Source organism: Hoplias malabaricus, chromosome 2, assembly GCF_029633855.1.
Source record: "Hoplias malabaricus isolate fHopMal1 chromosome 2, fHopMal1.hap1, whole genome shotgun sequence".
In the NCBI taxonomy this organism is placed as follows: Eukaryota; Metazoa; Chordata; class Actinopteri; order Characiformes; family Erythrinidae; genus Hoplias; species Hoplias malabaricus.
Genome location: NC_089801.1, coordinates 31143615 through 31161549, shown reverse-complemented (window position 1 = coordinate 31161549; position 17935 = coordinate 31143615). Strand labels below are relative to the sequence as shown.

Below are 17935 nucleotides of genomic sequence, written 5' to 3'. Positions count from 1 at the left end.
CCTGTTAAACAATAAGCAGAAACTGCTGTAGGTTTGTGCCTAGGCAGTTGAACTTTGTGCACTAGTGTCAGCATTGGACTGTAATTGGATGGCACTAAATCCCCACAGACACAAAGCCACTTCACCACATCGGCGTTTCCATTGTTTGGCTTAAAGTCCAGGTCCATCGTAATAAAGACCCCTGATGCTGCAGTAGAGCCACACATCAGAAAAACACTGACTATATTATGCACAGAAAGAAGAAGCTTGTTATTGCACTGGTAGAGCAATGGCAAATGTTGCATGAACTGATCAGTTATGACATTAAAAACCCCTTGTTTCTAACTCATTGTCCATTTAGTTAACTCTACTGACCTTACAGGTGCACACTGTAGTTCTATAATTACAGACTGTAATTCTGCTCTGCATATATTCCCCCAGTTCTTCGTCACAAATATATTACTTTAACTGACAAGCACCACTGTCAGTGTTTTGATAAATGTATAAATAAAGTCATTGACACACTCCAGTCATTTCCAACCATGAAACGGGCTTGGTTTACAAATTTTATTTGATAACATACAAAGTACCACACATGTAAAGTGTGCTCTCATTTCAAATACTAAAGGGACTTATTCACAGTGGGTTTATGTAGTATCTTGTAGATACTGAACAGCTGTCTAAGCATTTTAAAACTTATACAAAGCTTGTTTTTATTGGTCTTTTATTGCATCACTGTAAACACAATAGTGTTTTTACAACCTTCGAATAACCACCTACAAATGATCCTGTATGATCTGCATGTTATCAGTCTGTACTGTTATAAATCTACATTCTGTCAATAGCCGTTTCTTTAGAAACAGCTGTGAGGAAATAAGCAGTCTAGGCTGACCTTGCCATGACCTCAGCTGCTGTGTGTGCGATACAGTCACAAATGGGTCTACACTATAGCTAAAAGTATTCACTCACTCATTTATTTCAATCACTTCCTTGGCTCCAGGTGTATGAAACCACGCACTTAGATATACAGGCGCCTTCCACAAACATTTGTGATAGAATGGGTCACTCTCAGGAGCTCAGTGAATTCCAGCAGGGCAAATGTGATCGGATGCCACCTGTGAAACAAGTCTAGTCCTGAAGTTTTTTCTTGCAACCAAATATTCCACAGTCAACTGTCAATGGTATTAAAGCAACTGGGAACAACAGCGACTCGACCACAAAGTGGTAGGTAACAAAACTTTCAGCGCCTTACATCACTAAGCACAATGCAAAGCGTTGGATGCAGTGGTGTAAAGCACTTTGCCTCTGGACACTAGAGCAGTGTAGACGTGTTATCTAGAGTGACGTGTTAGTCTGGCAATCTGATGGACGAGCCTGGGTTTGGTGGTAGCCAGGAGAACAGCACTTCTCTGACTGCACTGTGCCAAGTGTAAAGAGTACCATGGGATTTTGGACAATTTCATGATCCCAGCTTTGTGTGAACAGTTTGGGGATGGCATCTTCCTGTTTCAACATGACTGTGCACCACTGCATGAAGCAAGGTCTAGAAAGACATGGATGAGCGAGTTTGGCGTAGAAGAACTTGACTGGCCTGCACTGAGCCCTGACCTCAATTTGATAGAACACGTTTGGGATGGATAAGATCGGAGACTGCGAGCCAGGCCTTTCGTCCCACATCAGTGGGTCACTCAAATACAAATGCAGACGAAATAAGACTTTTGGCAATTTCTAGAGTCCTTGTGTTCCCTCATTATTTTCACACTGTTCAAATCAAGTCCATTTTTTTATTTATTTTACAATGCACAGCATTATATTCTTAAATATGCTTTTATTTTATTTTAATCAAACACATTTCTGAAATAAATGCCCAGTGATTCCGGGTAGGGTCCTGTCACCTCAAGTTTCTTCAGGCAGACTTGTGATTTAATGTAATATACACAATAACCTTTTTATTCAGCTCAGTCTTAATGTGTTGTCTTGAAATGTATTAATGTTTATAAACATATTTAAAATTTGTTCATTTTAAATATATTTGTATTCAGCTTTTTTTTCAGGGCCTCTAGTGGATACCAAGACCCAGCTGTGTAGGTTCTAGTTTATATATTCATTCATTCATTATCCATCCATCCATTATCTGTAACCGCTTATCCAATTCAGGGTCATTGATTCCCAAGATCAGGGAATCATTGAGCGCAAGGCGGGAATAGACCCTGGAGGGGGCGCCAGTCCTTCACAGGCCAACACAGACACACACACATTCACACCTACGGACACTTTTGAGTTGCCAATCCACCTACCAACGTGTGTTTTTGGACTGTGGGAGGAAACCGGAGCACCCAGAGGAAACCCACGTGGACACGGGGAGAACACACCAACTCCTCACAGACAGTCACCCGGAGCGGGAATCGAACCCACAACCTCCAGGTCCCTGGAGCTGTGTGACTGCGACACTACCTGCTGCACCACCATGCCGCCCCTAGTTTATATATTATTATTATTATTATTGCTTTTAAACATTTTCTGAATCCTCACTCATCATGCCTTAAGTCATGGAAAACACTCAATAATTCCTTCATTTTCTGTAACTGCTTCACCCTGTTCAGGGTCCCAGTCTGGACCTTACCCAGAACCTCTGAGCACAAAAGCAGAACCAGTTCATCACGGGGTATCACACCATCATTCACTCACGCACACACCATTGGACACTGTGTTTTTAGATTGTGGGAGGAAAACTCCTGGCGGAAACCCATGCAGACACAGGAAGAACACCCCCCTGAGAGACAATGAACCTACAACCCCCAGGACCCTGTAGGTGTGTCAGAGTGACATGACCGCTTACACCACTCTGTCATAGAAAACCCTATAAATAAGTTTACATGTCTGTTGAAAAAAAAAAAATAATAATAATAAATAAAAAAAACACACTTTTCTTCAATGTAAAAAGTACCAATAGATTTTTCTCAAAGTTGTTTTGGTCCACAACTTTTCCTTTCATCTTATATAAAACTAGGATCGAAGGAGAGTAAACTCCTCAGGGAGCTCTGTTAAATCTGTCCTTAGCCATACCCACCCTCTCATGTGTGTGTCTGTTCGTTGATTCCAAATGAACGAAACCATCTTCTTTTCTGTCCGTGTTGTCTGTATGGTCCTTAATACCTGTAAGATCCAGAACCGGAAACATTCTTCATCCATTAGGAGTGTGCTTCAACTGGACAGCTGAAAAGGACTTATCATAATTCAGGGACTGCAACATCTATCCACTTCAAATAGGTTAGACTTCCATCTTCAATTGGAAAACTGAGGATTTCTGGAGTTTCATATGGATGAACAGCTCTAGAGGACAAGAGGTACGCAATCACTATCAATATTTGGATGAATGTCTAAACATTAAAACATACATACAGTGGAACCTCTACTAACGAACTTTCCAAGATACGAACCGGGCATTTGAATTTTTTTGCCTCCACCAACGAACCATGACTCTAGAAACGAACCCGAGCCTCAGCCGAGCCGGCGGCTGGAAATGGCCACTGACCCCAATAGGAGTCTCCCAGCGCGCCCAGACTTGAGTGAGCTTTTAAGATTAGCAAATTGTAGCTTTAGCAATTTAGCATTAGTGTAAATAGCAGACATCGAAATTCGTGCTAAGTTAAGCCGTATCTACGCTTCGTCTCCCCACATTCACCCGCCTACTCTCCGTTATTCCACCCACCTCCCACCTCCCGTCATACAGCCAGCGCCTGTGTTACTCCTCCAGCCAGTCATCACATCTTTAAGATAGATATGTAACCACTTTTTATTACTGTTACCACTGTATTTCTTTTTTATTTTTAGTAATGCTATATGTATTTTTACTAATTTGAGAGTTTTGTTAACATATATCAGTTCAAAAAGGGTGACTTTCGGGGTGGGGGCTGGAACGCATTAATTGCTTTTCCATTATTTTAAATGGGGAAAATTGACTCGAGAAACAAACTTTTCCACTTACGAACTGGGTCACGGAACAGATCAAGTTCGTAGGTAGAGGTTCCACTGTACTTTGGCAGTTGACTGGCCACATTGACTCCATTCCGCGCTCTCCATAAGCTCTTCAATTATCAGCACCACCACACACTGACAGAACATTTCTCTGTGGTAGTTCCTTCAAGGGTTTTAGTACCTTTAATTAGGGAACATAATTGTACCTTATTCTATTATAATTGTAGAGTTTTAAATTATGTTGATTTCATACGCTCCATTTAATCTCCAGGACTTTTATTTGATACAGTTCTATAATGTACCTTCAGGGAACACAACTGGACTTTTAAACACTGTTGTACATTTTGTGACAATAATGTACGTCTACCGTACAGTGCAGAGCAGGTATTATTTAGTGGGTAAATTATTCTCAACGCTGCAAATGCCACTGATGTGGTGGTGGTGTGCTAGCATGTGGTGTGTGGCTATGTGTAGATCTGACACAGCAGTGACACGTCAGCGTCGCTGCAATTCTGAGTGAGCTACCACTCAAATAACACCTGCTCAGTGGTGGTCTTCTGGGAACCCTGACCATTAAAGAACAGAGTGAAAATAAGCAGAGCATCAGATAGACTACAGTCTGTAAGTGCAGACATAAAAGTGCACTTCTACAGTAGATGAAGCTGATGAAATGGATAATGAATGTAGAAACAATGAGGAACACTGTGGAAGCACAGTTTGAGTCTACTTTTTGTGATGTCATGAAAAATGTAATTAAGATATCCTCCTATCTAGACTTCAGAGCTTTGTTTATTCATGCTGAATATGAAAGTAGCACTCCAGCCCCACCTGCTTTTTGACTGCCACATGACACAGGGGAGCCAACCAGAGGAGAAGCCACATAAATATACCGATTTTAAAAAGGCACATTAACAGTAAAGGCTCTTTATTTCTAAGTGATAAAGCTGGATTTTAGGTTCATAACATCACATAGAGATATGTAGGTAGATATAGGCCCTTTAAACACAAACCTGGAAGGAGGCTAAATATACTCACGTTACAGATTCAATGATTTTCCAAATCAAAGACGTTCTAGTCCTCACCAGCTAGGACAGATACACATGTATTAATTATACCTTTCTATATTCTACATTATACATTTCATCAGATTTATATTACTTTGCTTTTTAAACTGAATTTAGATTTTTTTTAATGAAAATATAAAAGTCCATATACCAGCAATATTTCTGAAGCATCTTGAATTTCTCCTTTCCAGTAATACCTAATAAACACAAACAGTACATCGTTATTATACAAATGCCATGTGCAGAAAAGTTGGAACATTTTATAAAAAGTAGTAAAAAAACAATAATCTGGTTTGTTAATTCTCTTGAAGGTTAATTTAACAAGACTTCAGCTGCTCAACAGTCCACGGTCACTGCTGCTTGATTCTCCTCTTTATGATGCACCATAGGCGACGGATCTGGATTCCAGACACATCAGCCACGCACACACACACTGTGTCTATGAGGCCATGATGTTGTAGCATGTGCAGAATGAGGCCTGGCATTTTCTTGAAGGAAAAGACACTGTTTTGAAGGCAGCAAACGTTCACCACCACATCAATGGTAACTAATCACATGCTAGTCACCCACGCACCCCCAGCACCAGTAGAGATGTTGGCTTCAGCACCTATCGCTGAGAACTGTAAGGATGGTACCTTCATCTTTTTCACACAAAAACACAACATCCATTTTTTATGAAAAAGCTGAAAACTAATGTAGCTTTAGTTTGTTAGTGTTTATTTTGGTTTTCAAAATGGATACAGTATAAAATAAATAAATAAATGGTAACAAATATTAAATTAATAGACATGACAGTCAAAACAAAACCATTACAAACCGAAAAGGTATAGGCTGAAGCATTAGCTTATTGTGCCTACCCTTTGTACAGGGGGTCCTCGACTTACGACGTTGATCCGTTCCTACGTTGCATCGTAAACCGATTTTCGGTGTAAGTCAGAACATACGTAAATACTGTACGTAAATAACATACTGTAAGCACTTATCCTATCCTAACACCTATCCTCCTCGTTCCCGAGCCCCGTAATCGTGTATTCTTCCGCCGCGCACACCAAACACGAAGTTCGCATTACGACGTTTACGACGCAAAACCACTTAAGAGAGATGTCGTAACCACGAAACATCGTAACTCGGGACTGATGTAACCCGAGGACATCCTGTACTTAGCTAATTAACATTCCTTTTACTTCTGTATTTAGACGATACAAAACCACCACAGGAAGAAAACATTAAAAATTATATATATATATATATATATATATATATATTTCATTATTTATTTAACAATAATCATTCCTTGGTTAACATTTTTTTACAAGCTACACATTTTTTAGTTCCTTATCAAAACTACTCCACAAATTAACCCCTTAATGTATATACATCTATTTTTTATAATTGTTTTTGTAAACATACCTGTTCCCCTCAAACAACTTCTGAACACAGTTGGGAAGTAAATTGTATTGTGCTTTGTACATTATTTGTGCAATATTAAAGTTAACTAGATCACTGAATTTTAAAGCCTGTAATTTAATAAATAGTTTGTTGGTTGGTTCATAATAATCCTTCAATTTACAATTCTTATAGTTTTCTTTTGTAGCATGATAACTGGTTTTATATGTGTTTCCCCATACCTCCACACAGTGGGCCATGTACGGAACTATGAAAAAACAGTGCAGTATATAAAGTCATTTCTCATTCAGAACATTTTTAATTTGATATAATACTGCAATTATGTTAAAGATTTTAGTTTTCAAATAATTTATATGTGGTTTACAACCTAATTTATGATCAATTATCACACCCAGAAATTTGTTTTCATATACTCTTTCTATTTCCACGTTATTGATCATAAGTTTAACTTCATTCTTGATTTGTCTAGTTCTGAATATTATAAACTTAGCTTTATTTAAATTCAGTGATAACTTGTTAATATCAAACCATTTCTTTAATACCTCCGATTCCCTTTCCACTGCCTTCAGAAGCTGTTCCAATCTTTTTCCAGAGCAATATACATTTCTGTCATCAGCAAATAAAACAACCTTTAACAAATTAGACACCTTACAGATATCATTTATATAAAACAGAACTAATTTAGGTCCTATCACTGAACCTTGTGGGATCCCACAAGTGACCTTCAGAAGTTTTGATTTTATGTTATTTATTTGTACACATTGATATCTGTCACAAAGATAACTCTTGAGCCATGAATATGCTACTCCTCTAATACCATATCTCTCCAGTTTTTTCATTAATAGGTCATGAACAATTTTATCAAAAGCTTTTTTTAAGTCTATAAACACACCCACAGTATATTCCTTATTGTCTATTGCAGTAGATATCTCTTCAACCTGTTGCATCACAGCCATCGAAGTGGACATATTTTCTCTGAATCCATACCGTTGGTCACTCAATAATGTATATTTTTCTAAGATTTTTGAGAATTGTCATAGCAAAGAAACAGGTCTATAATAGTCTTCACTTTTAAAGACAGGAATGACTTTTCATTTTATTTGGAAATGTTTTAAAGGACAGATTGCAGAAATGTGTAAATGGTTTAACTATGCATTCTATAATATTTTTTACCAATGTCATATCCGTTTCGTTCCAATCAGTGGATTTTTTTTTTATTATTATTTTACAATATCCAATATTTCTTTTTCATCAGTACTTTGGACTGTGCCATGTGATGAGGGATTTCCAAAGTGCTCCCAAGTCCATGTGGCTATATTTGTCACAGTAGAATGACAGTTTGTCAAGCCATGCCATCTGAGGGCTCAAAGGACATGCACTTTTACAGTGTTGCCACACATAAACAGTACCTACAAATACAGGTTTATTTCACATACACTGGATATAGCTTATGTGTGGCTATTATAGCCTTCATATAGTGACTATAGCCCAAAGAGTTTTGTTACAACCTACATATCACAGAACACAGCCTGTGTATGCTGATAATTAAACACATTTTAGCTATAGTCTACATATACAGGTTAGAGCCAGTGTTCGTTAAATATTGTACAAACGCCAAAAACACCCAGAGTATTACACCTGATACACCTGAGCAACTCATCCACTGTGAATTAGTTCATAAAAATGATGAGGACTTTCATGAGTTTCCATGTGATAAAGTAATAAACTGCAGCAGACAATCGTGCCAGTGTCTGAAAGTCATGATGTTTGAGCTTTAGTTTCAAAGGTTAACACCAACTCACTTGTTAATACTTAACAAGCTTCCTACTGCAAGGCTGGCCTTGAGGACACATCCCTTAACATAAATGCCAGTCCATTTAACTTTGTCTCCTCTATCTTTGTAGTGACTAACTGATAGTACAACTGTATGAAGGTTTGTATATAAAAGCTTAATGTTCTCACATGGTGGAAGTGCGGGGAAGAATATTCACACATGCAGCCATCCTTTTTTCCATGAGGTGCCTGAGAGAGAGAGCGAGAGAGAGAGAGAGAAAGAGAGTGAGAGAGAATGTGAGTGAAAGGAATATATGGTGTTTGGTTGTGGTAAAACACAATGACGTGTTCCACTGTGTGTGTCATTTTATATATATATATATATATATATATATATATATATATATATATATATATATATATATATATATATATATATATTCATACACACACACGCATTCCTAATTCAGTGAGTGAGTGTTTAATGTGTATATACACGGTGTGTGGTCTAAAACCTCAATATCATGTTTGTGTATATCTATATCTATATCTATACACACAAACTTATTATAGACTTTTAGACACCCCTATGTCATTGGTCCACCTCGTAGATGTGAAGTCAGAGACATTTTTGGTTGGTGGACTTGCTCAGTCCAGCAGTCATGCTGAGAGCTTTAAGAACTCAAGCAGCACTGCTGTGTCTGACCCACTCATACCAGCACAACACACACTACCATAGGAAAGTATGCCAAGAAACAGGGGGACTACAGTCTGTAACTTTAAAAAAAAAAGCTCCTGTATGGTCAGTGGAGCTGATAAAATGGACAGTGGGTGATATAAGGTATTGTTACATGGTATTAAATCAATATATGAGAACTTAGAGCAGAATTCTGGGTCGGAAAGGTGATCAGGAATTCTCTACCATCTTGGCACTGGTAAAACAAAATTAAATACTTAGTATTCTACAGGCAGTGCACTGAAACTCAGCCTCTACTCTACTAGCCTCTGAGCTCTAGCATTGAATGGCTGTTGTGTGACAGACTTTATGAGTTGGCTACTATTATATTGAGCCACATCTGTTGCTTTGTTATGATCCTGTTTTTTTTAAGCTATTCTTTTAGTCATAAAAAGTGACTAAAAAGTCATAAGTAGCAGCCATCCTGACAAAGTGTACTCTAAATTCTTCAAGTGTACTGGCACACAAGTACATTTTGAGTCAAAGGCACCCAGTGTTCTCATTTAGAAACAAACACACACACACACACACACACACACACACACACACTTCATTTACATGCTGCCCTAACCTGACTGACACTGGGCCTTTAGCTTCCTGAAGAAGCAAATCTTCAGCTTTTAATACTAAAAATAGTTCACTGGAGATTTTGAGTTGTCTTTTGGTAGACACAAGCCTCTTTGCAACTTCAGTTTGAAGACTGACTATGTTTTCCTATGTTCTGCTTCCAGAATTGGCTGAAATTTAGTGGAAGCATATTTCCTTCTACCTGTTCCACAAAACCAACCATATTGGACACACTAAAGTGCTGGCTTTTTCAGTTACAAATAATGACAACTTTATTTAACCAGAAGTGTCCAAATTGTTACTTGTATGTCGTTACTAAGCAACTCTATCCACTCTTTGAACCTCACTGTGTTCCTAAATCTTTTATTTTGTTGTGTATGTGTTAGTGTACCTGCCAATATCTTTAGCCACCTGCTCAGTAGGACAGTTGATGAGCAAAACAGAGTGGTGTCCGGCTATGTAACTCCCACTCATGGCACTGTACAGCTGAAGCGCCAACATCCGCACCACTGGGAACAGTGTTATGGTCAGGAACACAGTCTGAAACAGAACGAACAAAACAGATGTGTAATACGATAACACACAGTCAGAGGTCGGTATTTCCTGTTGACTGATGCCGTGGCCATGTTATTTCACATTATTGATACTAAAAAGGAAAGGGCTGTGCCCTGATTGGCTATTGTCTTGAGTGATATCTTGCCCTCAATTTAAACAAATAATCAGACCCATTTCATTTTCATATGTTTCAAATTATACACCATTAATAATGAACAAGACATTACCATTCACTCTGAGAACGTTAGATACATTGCCTGGTTTATTCTACAATAATTAATTCCATAAACTCAGATTGGACCATTTCAAACTTAAGTTAGCTAAGAAAGCTTCTAGTGCTGGGCAATACGACCATAAATCAATATCATGATGAATTAAATATTTTATACCTCAACTATGATTAAAAAAGGATTATTATGATTTTATTTTGCACTCCCCTAGTTCAATGACAAAGACTCTACAGTAAATACACTAAAATATTAAAGCTGGGATATATTTTCTAATGTTGCTGGGAGCTTGTCAGCGTTATTTTTTTCAGCCATGCACTTTTCAAATTTGCTGATATGACTGTACTTGAAGTGTTGAAACAGGCTGGTGGGATTGACTTTGTTTCCTGAAACACAGCTGAAACTGTGTTTACATATGACAGACTTAATAGAAAAATCAATATAATTGATACAGGTCTAGCTGTATATAGATCAGAAATTCTAAAAGTTGATTTTAATTAACTTTCTGTGCCTTCTTCACCTATAAAGAAGGAAAAAATACACTATGTCCTCCAGGGTGAATGGAAAAAAGTACATGTGTGGTTTGAGTGTGGTTTTTTATACGCATGTGATGTTTGGTCAAGTGGGTCACAGATTTCCTGTGAGAGGCAGACACTGCAGCTTACATTTTAATTCTTTTTTTTTTTTTTTTAACCTTACTCTGGAAGTAACTTGTTCAGGAAACTCAATATTCAAACACATGGCAGCAGCTTTCAATCCTGCACACAGCGAAAAAATAACTTTTAAACAACAATCTTTTAGCCATTGTGGAAATAAGCGACCACATTCTTACTATAGGGGCAGAACTGAAATGGAGAATGGGGCTGAGAACAAAACCTCATTGTTTTCTAAGCAACACAGTTCTTGACAACTGCTTCTTAGTTCCTGGTATGCCCCAGGGCCCATTTGTTAAATCAATAAACAACCATTGACTAGCCTTCTGCAATTTCAACTTATAAAGAATGCACTATTCCACAAAACTGTGGCCAACTATTTGTTGTATTCCCTGGAACTGAAATTCATTTTTCTGCAGACAACAATGCACTGACAGAATCATCTTCTGTAAGAATGATTTAACCATTACAGAAATGGGTGAAATTGTATGAGACCCTAGGCTTCATTAACTTTCTGAAACTTCTTTATCCTGTTCAGAGTCACAGTAGGTCAAAACTTACCCAAAATCATTGGGGCTCAAGGCACATACCCTGGACTGAGCGCCAGTTCCTGTGATGGACACATTTATGCACAGCCAATTAACCATACAACATGTGTTTTTTGGACTACAGGGGGAAAATTAAGCATCCTGAGAAAACCCTGAGGTAGAGTTTGAACCCACAACCCCAGGAGCCGGGCGCTGTGTGAAAGCAACACTACCCACTGCACCACAAATGTAAAATAAGTTGGTATATTAACAATGTATAAATAATCATTAAATCATAGATGTCAAAGGGTATTTAGATCATTTGTTGGTATATTATGTGCTCTAATTTTATACTACCATTGTTCAATTATAGTTAGTTACACTTTGTCCAGATTTAGGCTAAAATTCCAGATATACATGTGAAGTAATTATGTATGAGGGGATTAGATGTTGAGGAGTTATTTCTTCTGAATCTGATTGTAAATAACTGTCAGCAAGTAATTTCCCTTGCACAGCTATAAGATGTTACACCAGGTAAATGCATTTAATTTAACCAGTCAACTGTGCTAGTTAAAAGGTTGTTGCAAATGTACCAAACATGGAAGGGGGCTCTTAAACACGACTGTCTAAATTTGTTAAGTAATCTAAATAATAATTAAATACCAAAAATATCATGAAAACCCTAAGAGGGTTCTACATGGTTTTATTGTCAGTTCACAGCACCACAACAAAGTGTGGACTCTGATCAACCCATCCACTGCAGTGAATGCTTTCTCACACTACTTATAAGGGTAAGGGGCAGTGAACAAACACACACTCCAATTATCAGGGGTGGTAGAAACACATATGTACACACACCCACACACACAGAAATTCGGGTGGTTAATTTCCTTATTCCCAGGCACTTCAGCCATAGATGTTGAGAGAGGAGAAATGTCATTTTTCTTTAGTCCCCCAAACCCATTTTTCCTGTCGGAGTCCCATGGATCAGTAGAGCAAACCTTTCGTCCCATTCCACTTCTCTAAAGGGGCAGCGGTGGCCTAAAGTTTGTTGTAGTCTGGGAGGGCTACTTACCTTACTGAGAAAGTCAAGACACTCATAACCCAACAGAAACATAAGGACATGTAGAAACCATTGTTAAAATGACATCAAAAATCATTTTTAAATTGATTTACTGTCTTTACTAGGCCCAGTAAAACAACATCTGAGTTATGTTAATCTGTTTGTCTGAGAAACAGAGTGTAGAGCAGTGCACAGATCTTGAGTAAAAAAGAAAAACAAGCAGGAATGACTTTCCAAAGTCACCTTGGGAAGGAGTATAAAAGCAGCCGCTCAGTACACTACTTAAAAACCCAGTAACTATCTACATACTTAGGACATCCCACAATTAAGAGCACAGGAACTGAAGAGTCTTAGGCTCTACATTTCTTTTGAGATAAATTTGGTGTAAAATAAAATGCTAAGATTATGTTTGTGATAGGATTCATTCCCAAAGCAGAACACCAGTAATATATAATTAAACATAACACAAAAATTACTGAAAAAAATATATTATTTCACTAATTTAATTAAGTATTAGATGTAATTTATATTAGACATATTACTTAACACCCACTTTTGCTAAAACACAGCAGCAGGTATTATAGACTATAAAGGGCTTAAAATATCAAAAGAGAAGGTCAGTGGATGTTTATATGACGTTAGTTTCTAGTATAAAGTGATTTTAAGTCAAATTATTCACGTTCAGACTTCTCTGAGCTTACACCAAGCCAAAACTGCACTTTCAGGAGTTGAATGGGCGCATTACTGAGGTATTTTTAAACGAAATATTTTGAATATCGGTTTCTGTCAGAAAATGTGCCCCTATCGGTCCAAGTTTGTGGATTTTGTTACCTTTAAATTCAACTACAAGCCGGAACTTTGCTTTCTGGTCGAATTTACGAATTGTCCCTGTCCACCTTAAAAAGGTACAGCACTTAGACCGTGTCGCCCGCTGCCACTTTTAAGGTGGAACACGACCAGTCCACATTTCGAACTAGAAAACAAGTTTAACTGTTTAGTTTTTAGGAAAAACTTACCCCCAAAATGAGCAAAACCCGCGATTTGAGTAAGGATTGTGCCATTGTGTCTTTGCGGCTCCACATATGCCCCCTCTCTGGTTTGTTTCCTTCAACGACCGTCATATTCTCAACTCTCAGTGGAGAGAAGGAACAACTCTAACGCTCGCATGACACCGACACTCGCTCCGTTAACCTGCTCACCGTCATTCTGCTACTGTACCATGTTGTGTGCGCACTCCACAGGCTTCTCCCTGCACCGTCCAGTCTGACAGTGGGGTTATTTTTTTGAGTGGCCGAGGTCAGCAGTGTGACGCTGACTGGACGCTGCTGGACCAATCAGAAGCGAATACTTCTAAGAGGATTTCAATAATAAACTTAAGTGCTGCTCTTTACCGTGTCGCTTCTGCAGAGGGATTTTAAACCGTCCTCAAATCCCAAACTCAGTCCAAATGCTCTGTATGTAAGATACAAAATCAAATAACAACAAAGATAGCCCTGATACATTCACATTTATTACTAAATTAGGTCTTGTTTTAAATATTAGGGGTGGGAGGATAAACATTATTTTAAAAGGCCCACTTTCAAGATTAAACCCCCAATAACTCAGTCCTTTTGCTGAACATTACAATTTTAGAAGCTTTTCCCCCAAGACAATTTATTAAAATGCTTTAGAAGTGGTTTAGATAAAACTCTGTACACTTTGTGAATATATAATAGTGAGTTTTTATAACAGACACTAGTGCTAAAGATGTATATCAACACTATGGGTCTATTAGCAGATCATACAAAAGTGTATCACACATCTCAGCAGCACAGTTTTTAGTTTACATATCTCCAGTAATATTTAGGAAATGGTCAATTTTTTTTTGTTTCTTTCAATCATCCAAGTAATGGCATGGCCATTCAGTGAATCTAGAGCAGGAGGGACACTTTCTTTTCACCCTGGAGGGGGCGCCAGTCCTTCACAGGGCAACACACACACACACACACACACACACTTTTGAGTCACCAATCAACATGTGTTTCTGGACTGTAGGAGGAAACCGGAGCACCTAGAGGAAACCCACGTGGACACGGGGAGAACACACCACACTCCTCACAGACAGTCACCCGGAGCGGGACTCGAACCCACAACCTCCAGGCCCCTGGAGCTGTGTGACTACGACACTAACCTGCTGCGCCACCGTGCCACCCTTCTTTTCATAATAATAATAATATTAATTAATATATTATTAATAATGGCGGCACGGTGGTGTGTGTGTGTGTGTGTGTGTGTTTGTTACTTAAGTTAAGTGCTATTTTCTCAGTATCTCACATTTATATTTTTTGGGAAATTTTAGATTATTGTGTTATTTTACTCATTCATTACATAGTATTTATTTGTTGTGGGTTATTTTAACTCTAAATGCGTTAAAAATATTTTCAGAAAAAATACTTAGTGCCCGATATGACTGAAACAATATCAGTGATGAGTGCTCTCTGACAGCTGCATTACAAAGTCAGCAGTGTGTGTCTAGCTTTTCTTGTTTGTTTTCTGGTAGTGTGTCTGTTGATGTGTCAGGAAGTCTGTTTCTTGATGTGTTAATATAAACCACACTTGATGAATTTGCTTGTCTTTCCGTTTTTAAACAACTGTTTATGTTATTTTCAAAGCCATATCTTGAGTGTGAGAAAATAACATTTCTGTCTATGTCTCTAAATTGCCAAATTAACATAGTTCAAATGTGTAGTTTTTATTTCAGAATTTTCTTGTATTATTTTATTTCACTTCCCCTTGTTCAAACGCACATTTTGCGGTTATGTTCAACTTCCTGCTAGACATGCCATCCTGACCATGAAGCTATGTAGAGTGTGAATCTGTACGTTATAGACATGCAGGAACTGGCTGGCTAGCCACATAGGTTTCCTTATAAAGCTGTAAAATATTTGCTCCTGATGGAAAAACAAGAGGTTCTGTCATGTTTGAAGAATATTGCTCACAGTGAATATGAGCTCAATCGCCTGCAGCTGTGTTACTCAGAAGGCTGATGTAAAATTAACCTAAATAAACAGTTGAAATTAAAAGATTAGGATCAATGTAGAAGTGCCAGTAGATGTCCCGTACATTAAAGATCAGGAGATTTACACCTCCTCTACTTAAATAAAATGCCTATCAGGAGGCTATCAGCTACAGCAGCAGAACAAAGCCCATCAGATGATGAAACAAGCATTGTCTAGTAATAATTATTCTAGCGGGACAGAATTATGAAAGAAAATGAAGTGAGAGCTCAACTGCAGACACATCATTATGAAGTTCATGATACAATCTGCAGAAGTGAAACCTTTACAGCAAATCTACCACGATATACAAGTTTAGAAATTTCTCAGTTCTGGTTTTGCATAATGTGCTGCAGTTTCAAAAATGCAGCTGACACAGATTGATACACAAACCATTCTGTGCCGCAGGTGTTTTTTAAGAGCTCAAAAAGATATGTGCTTCAGTTAAGGCCAGACGACCACACACCTCCTACTGTGTAATATACAGTCTGACTAGACTGACAGAGACACAGAGAGAGAGAGAAAAAAGAGGAAGAGGAAGGAGGGAGAGGGTGTTGAACATAGGAACAAGAAAATGATGAATATTGTAGAGAGGTGAGAGCAATTTTACCTTATTCAAAATACATAAAAATTACAGCGTACAATATCTAATCGGGCAGCACGGTGGTGCAGCAGGTAGTGTCAGAGTCACACAACTCCAGGGACCTGGAGGTTGTGGGTTCAAGTCCAGCTTCGGGTGACTGTCTGTGAGGAGTTGGTGTGTTCTCCCAGTGTCCGCGTGGGTTTCCTCCGGGTGCTCCAGTTTCCACCCACGGTCCGAAAAACACACGTTGGTAGGTGGATTGGTGACTCAAAAGTGTCCGTAGGTGTCAGATGTTGTATGTTGCCCTGTGAAGGACTGACACCACCTCCAGGGTGTATTCCCGCCTTGCGCCCAATGATTCCACGTAGGCTCTAGACCCACTGAACTGGATAAACAGTTACAGACAATGAATGAATATCTAATCAATTATTACATTTAAAAATCCTGTGTCATAAAGAATTTTTTTAAAAATATAACCAATGACACCATGTTTAATGTCCATGACGCCTACATTTGCTCTCAGTCAGAAACAAGGCGTTGAAAGTTCCCTAGCAATCTCAGCCAAGCCATTTTCAACCATGTTCTATAGCGTTGGAACAGTTCCTTTATCATGGGCTCACAGGTGTTAGGGTGTGGAGACAGAGTGGGAAAGAGACAACATACTCTTTACATACCGATAAATCAAATGCTCTGACGACGACAACAAAGAGTAATTTTCTATAAAAGCGACAGAACTGTAAAAACTTTATCCAATCATTTCACTCAGAGTGAACAAAAGAACTGAACTGCTTTCTTGCTTGTCAATACACCTACAACACCCTGCCCACACGTACGTGCACTGTTTGTGTATTCGAATGCACATACGCAGAGATGCCAGATGTCTGACTGAAGGCTGGAAGAATGTCAGGGGAAGGTACAATTACCTGCTTCCAAAAGAATAAAGAAAGGTATAGACGGAATATTCATTGGAGCCTGGATAAATACAAAGGGCAAACATGAGTGAAAATTCGTGTAGCTGTTATTGGTGTTGTCTTACATGTGAATGAGACATGAGGTAGGTAAACAGTTCCACACCTCTGCCGTTTGCCTGTTCAGGGGAGTGCCTTTTTCAAAGAGGGCTGTAAGTAAGGGGTGGGGCTTTTTTCTTTAATAAATAAATAAATAAAGGCTCTGTGGCCTCTACAAAATCCTACTCTAGATTTAGGACCTCGGTAAATGTATTCCTGTTGTAGGTGTAAGAAATTCTTTCTAATATTTGTATATATTCTCATAAGCTTGGGCTCTATGATTATACGTTTCTCTTTATGATATGATATGTTTGTTAGAGTGAGTTGTGGATGTGCTGATTCCTTTAAGAACACTGACCAACAGTTGCATCACAAACATATTTCTGAAACAAAACCATTTTATTTCAGAATATTATCTTGACTCAGGTCTGGAGAGGATGTGAGTCAATAACACAGCAAGAGATATGAGGACATACTTTTCTGCTGACAGTTTCTAGGTGTGCAGAACATTTCACAGTCAGCGATAGGGGTTTCAAGCAAGCTGCACTCACAGGGCTCTCCTTTCGCAATAATAGCAATAGACCACTGAACTGACAGTGTGCAGTTGGCTGGAGGGATGTACAATTTCTCAGCACTATTTGTTCCTTTTAATCTTTTTTTTTTTTTTAGCTCAACTCTTGTAATGTCCTGTTGTTCTGAAACATCTCCCTCCAGATGTGGTTCTGTCCATTTTCTGCTAAGAGAAGACAACAGAAATCAATATCTTTGGTGAAATACAAAA

The 17935-nt window shown here is 38.4% G+C and overlaps 1 protein-coding gene across 1 annotated transcript; it reads right to left on the bottom strand.

Annotated features, from left to right (window-relative positions):
- Nucleotides 1–538: 538 nt before the first annotated feature.
- On the bottom strand, nt 539–13836 carry zgc:63972 (protein CutA homolog). Its single transcript, XM_066660852.1, has 6 exons — nt 13546–13836; nt 9896–10044; nt 8391–8450; nt 5173–5218; nt 4993–5042; nt 539–3312 (listed from the first exon to the last, which is right to left on the bottom strand). The coding sequence occupies exons 1-6, from the start codon at nt 13648–13650 to the stop codon at nt 3210–3212; spliced, it is 513 nt and encodes a 170-aa protein (XP_066516949.1). The 5' UTR covers nt 13651–13836; the 3' UTR covers nt 539–3209.
- Between the last annotated feature and the right edge of the window lie 4099 nt (nt 13837–17935).

Excerpts from the sequence above, each read along its gene's own strand:
- zgc:63972 (XM_066660852.1), bottom strand. The coding sequence starts at position 13,650 with ATGACGGTCGTTGAAGGAAACAAACCAGAGAGGGGGCATATGTGGAGC. Across the intron at positions 10,045-13,545 it reads GGGTTTTGCTCATTTTGGGG|ACTGTGTTCCTGACCATAAC; the intron begins GTAAGTTTTTCC and ends GTTCTGTTTCAG. Across the intron at positions 3,313-4,992 it reads AAAATCATTGAATCTGTAAC|AGCTGTTCATCCATATGAAA; the intron begins GTGAGTATATTT and ends CTTGTCCTCTAG.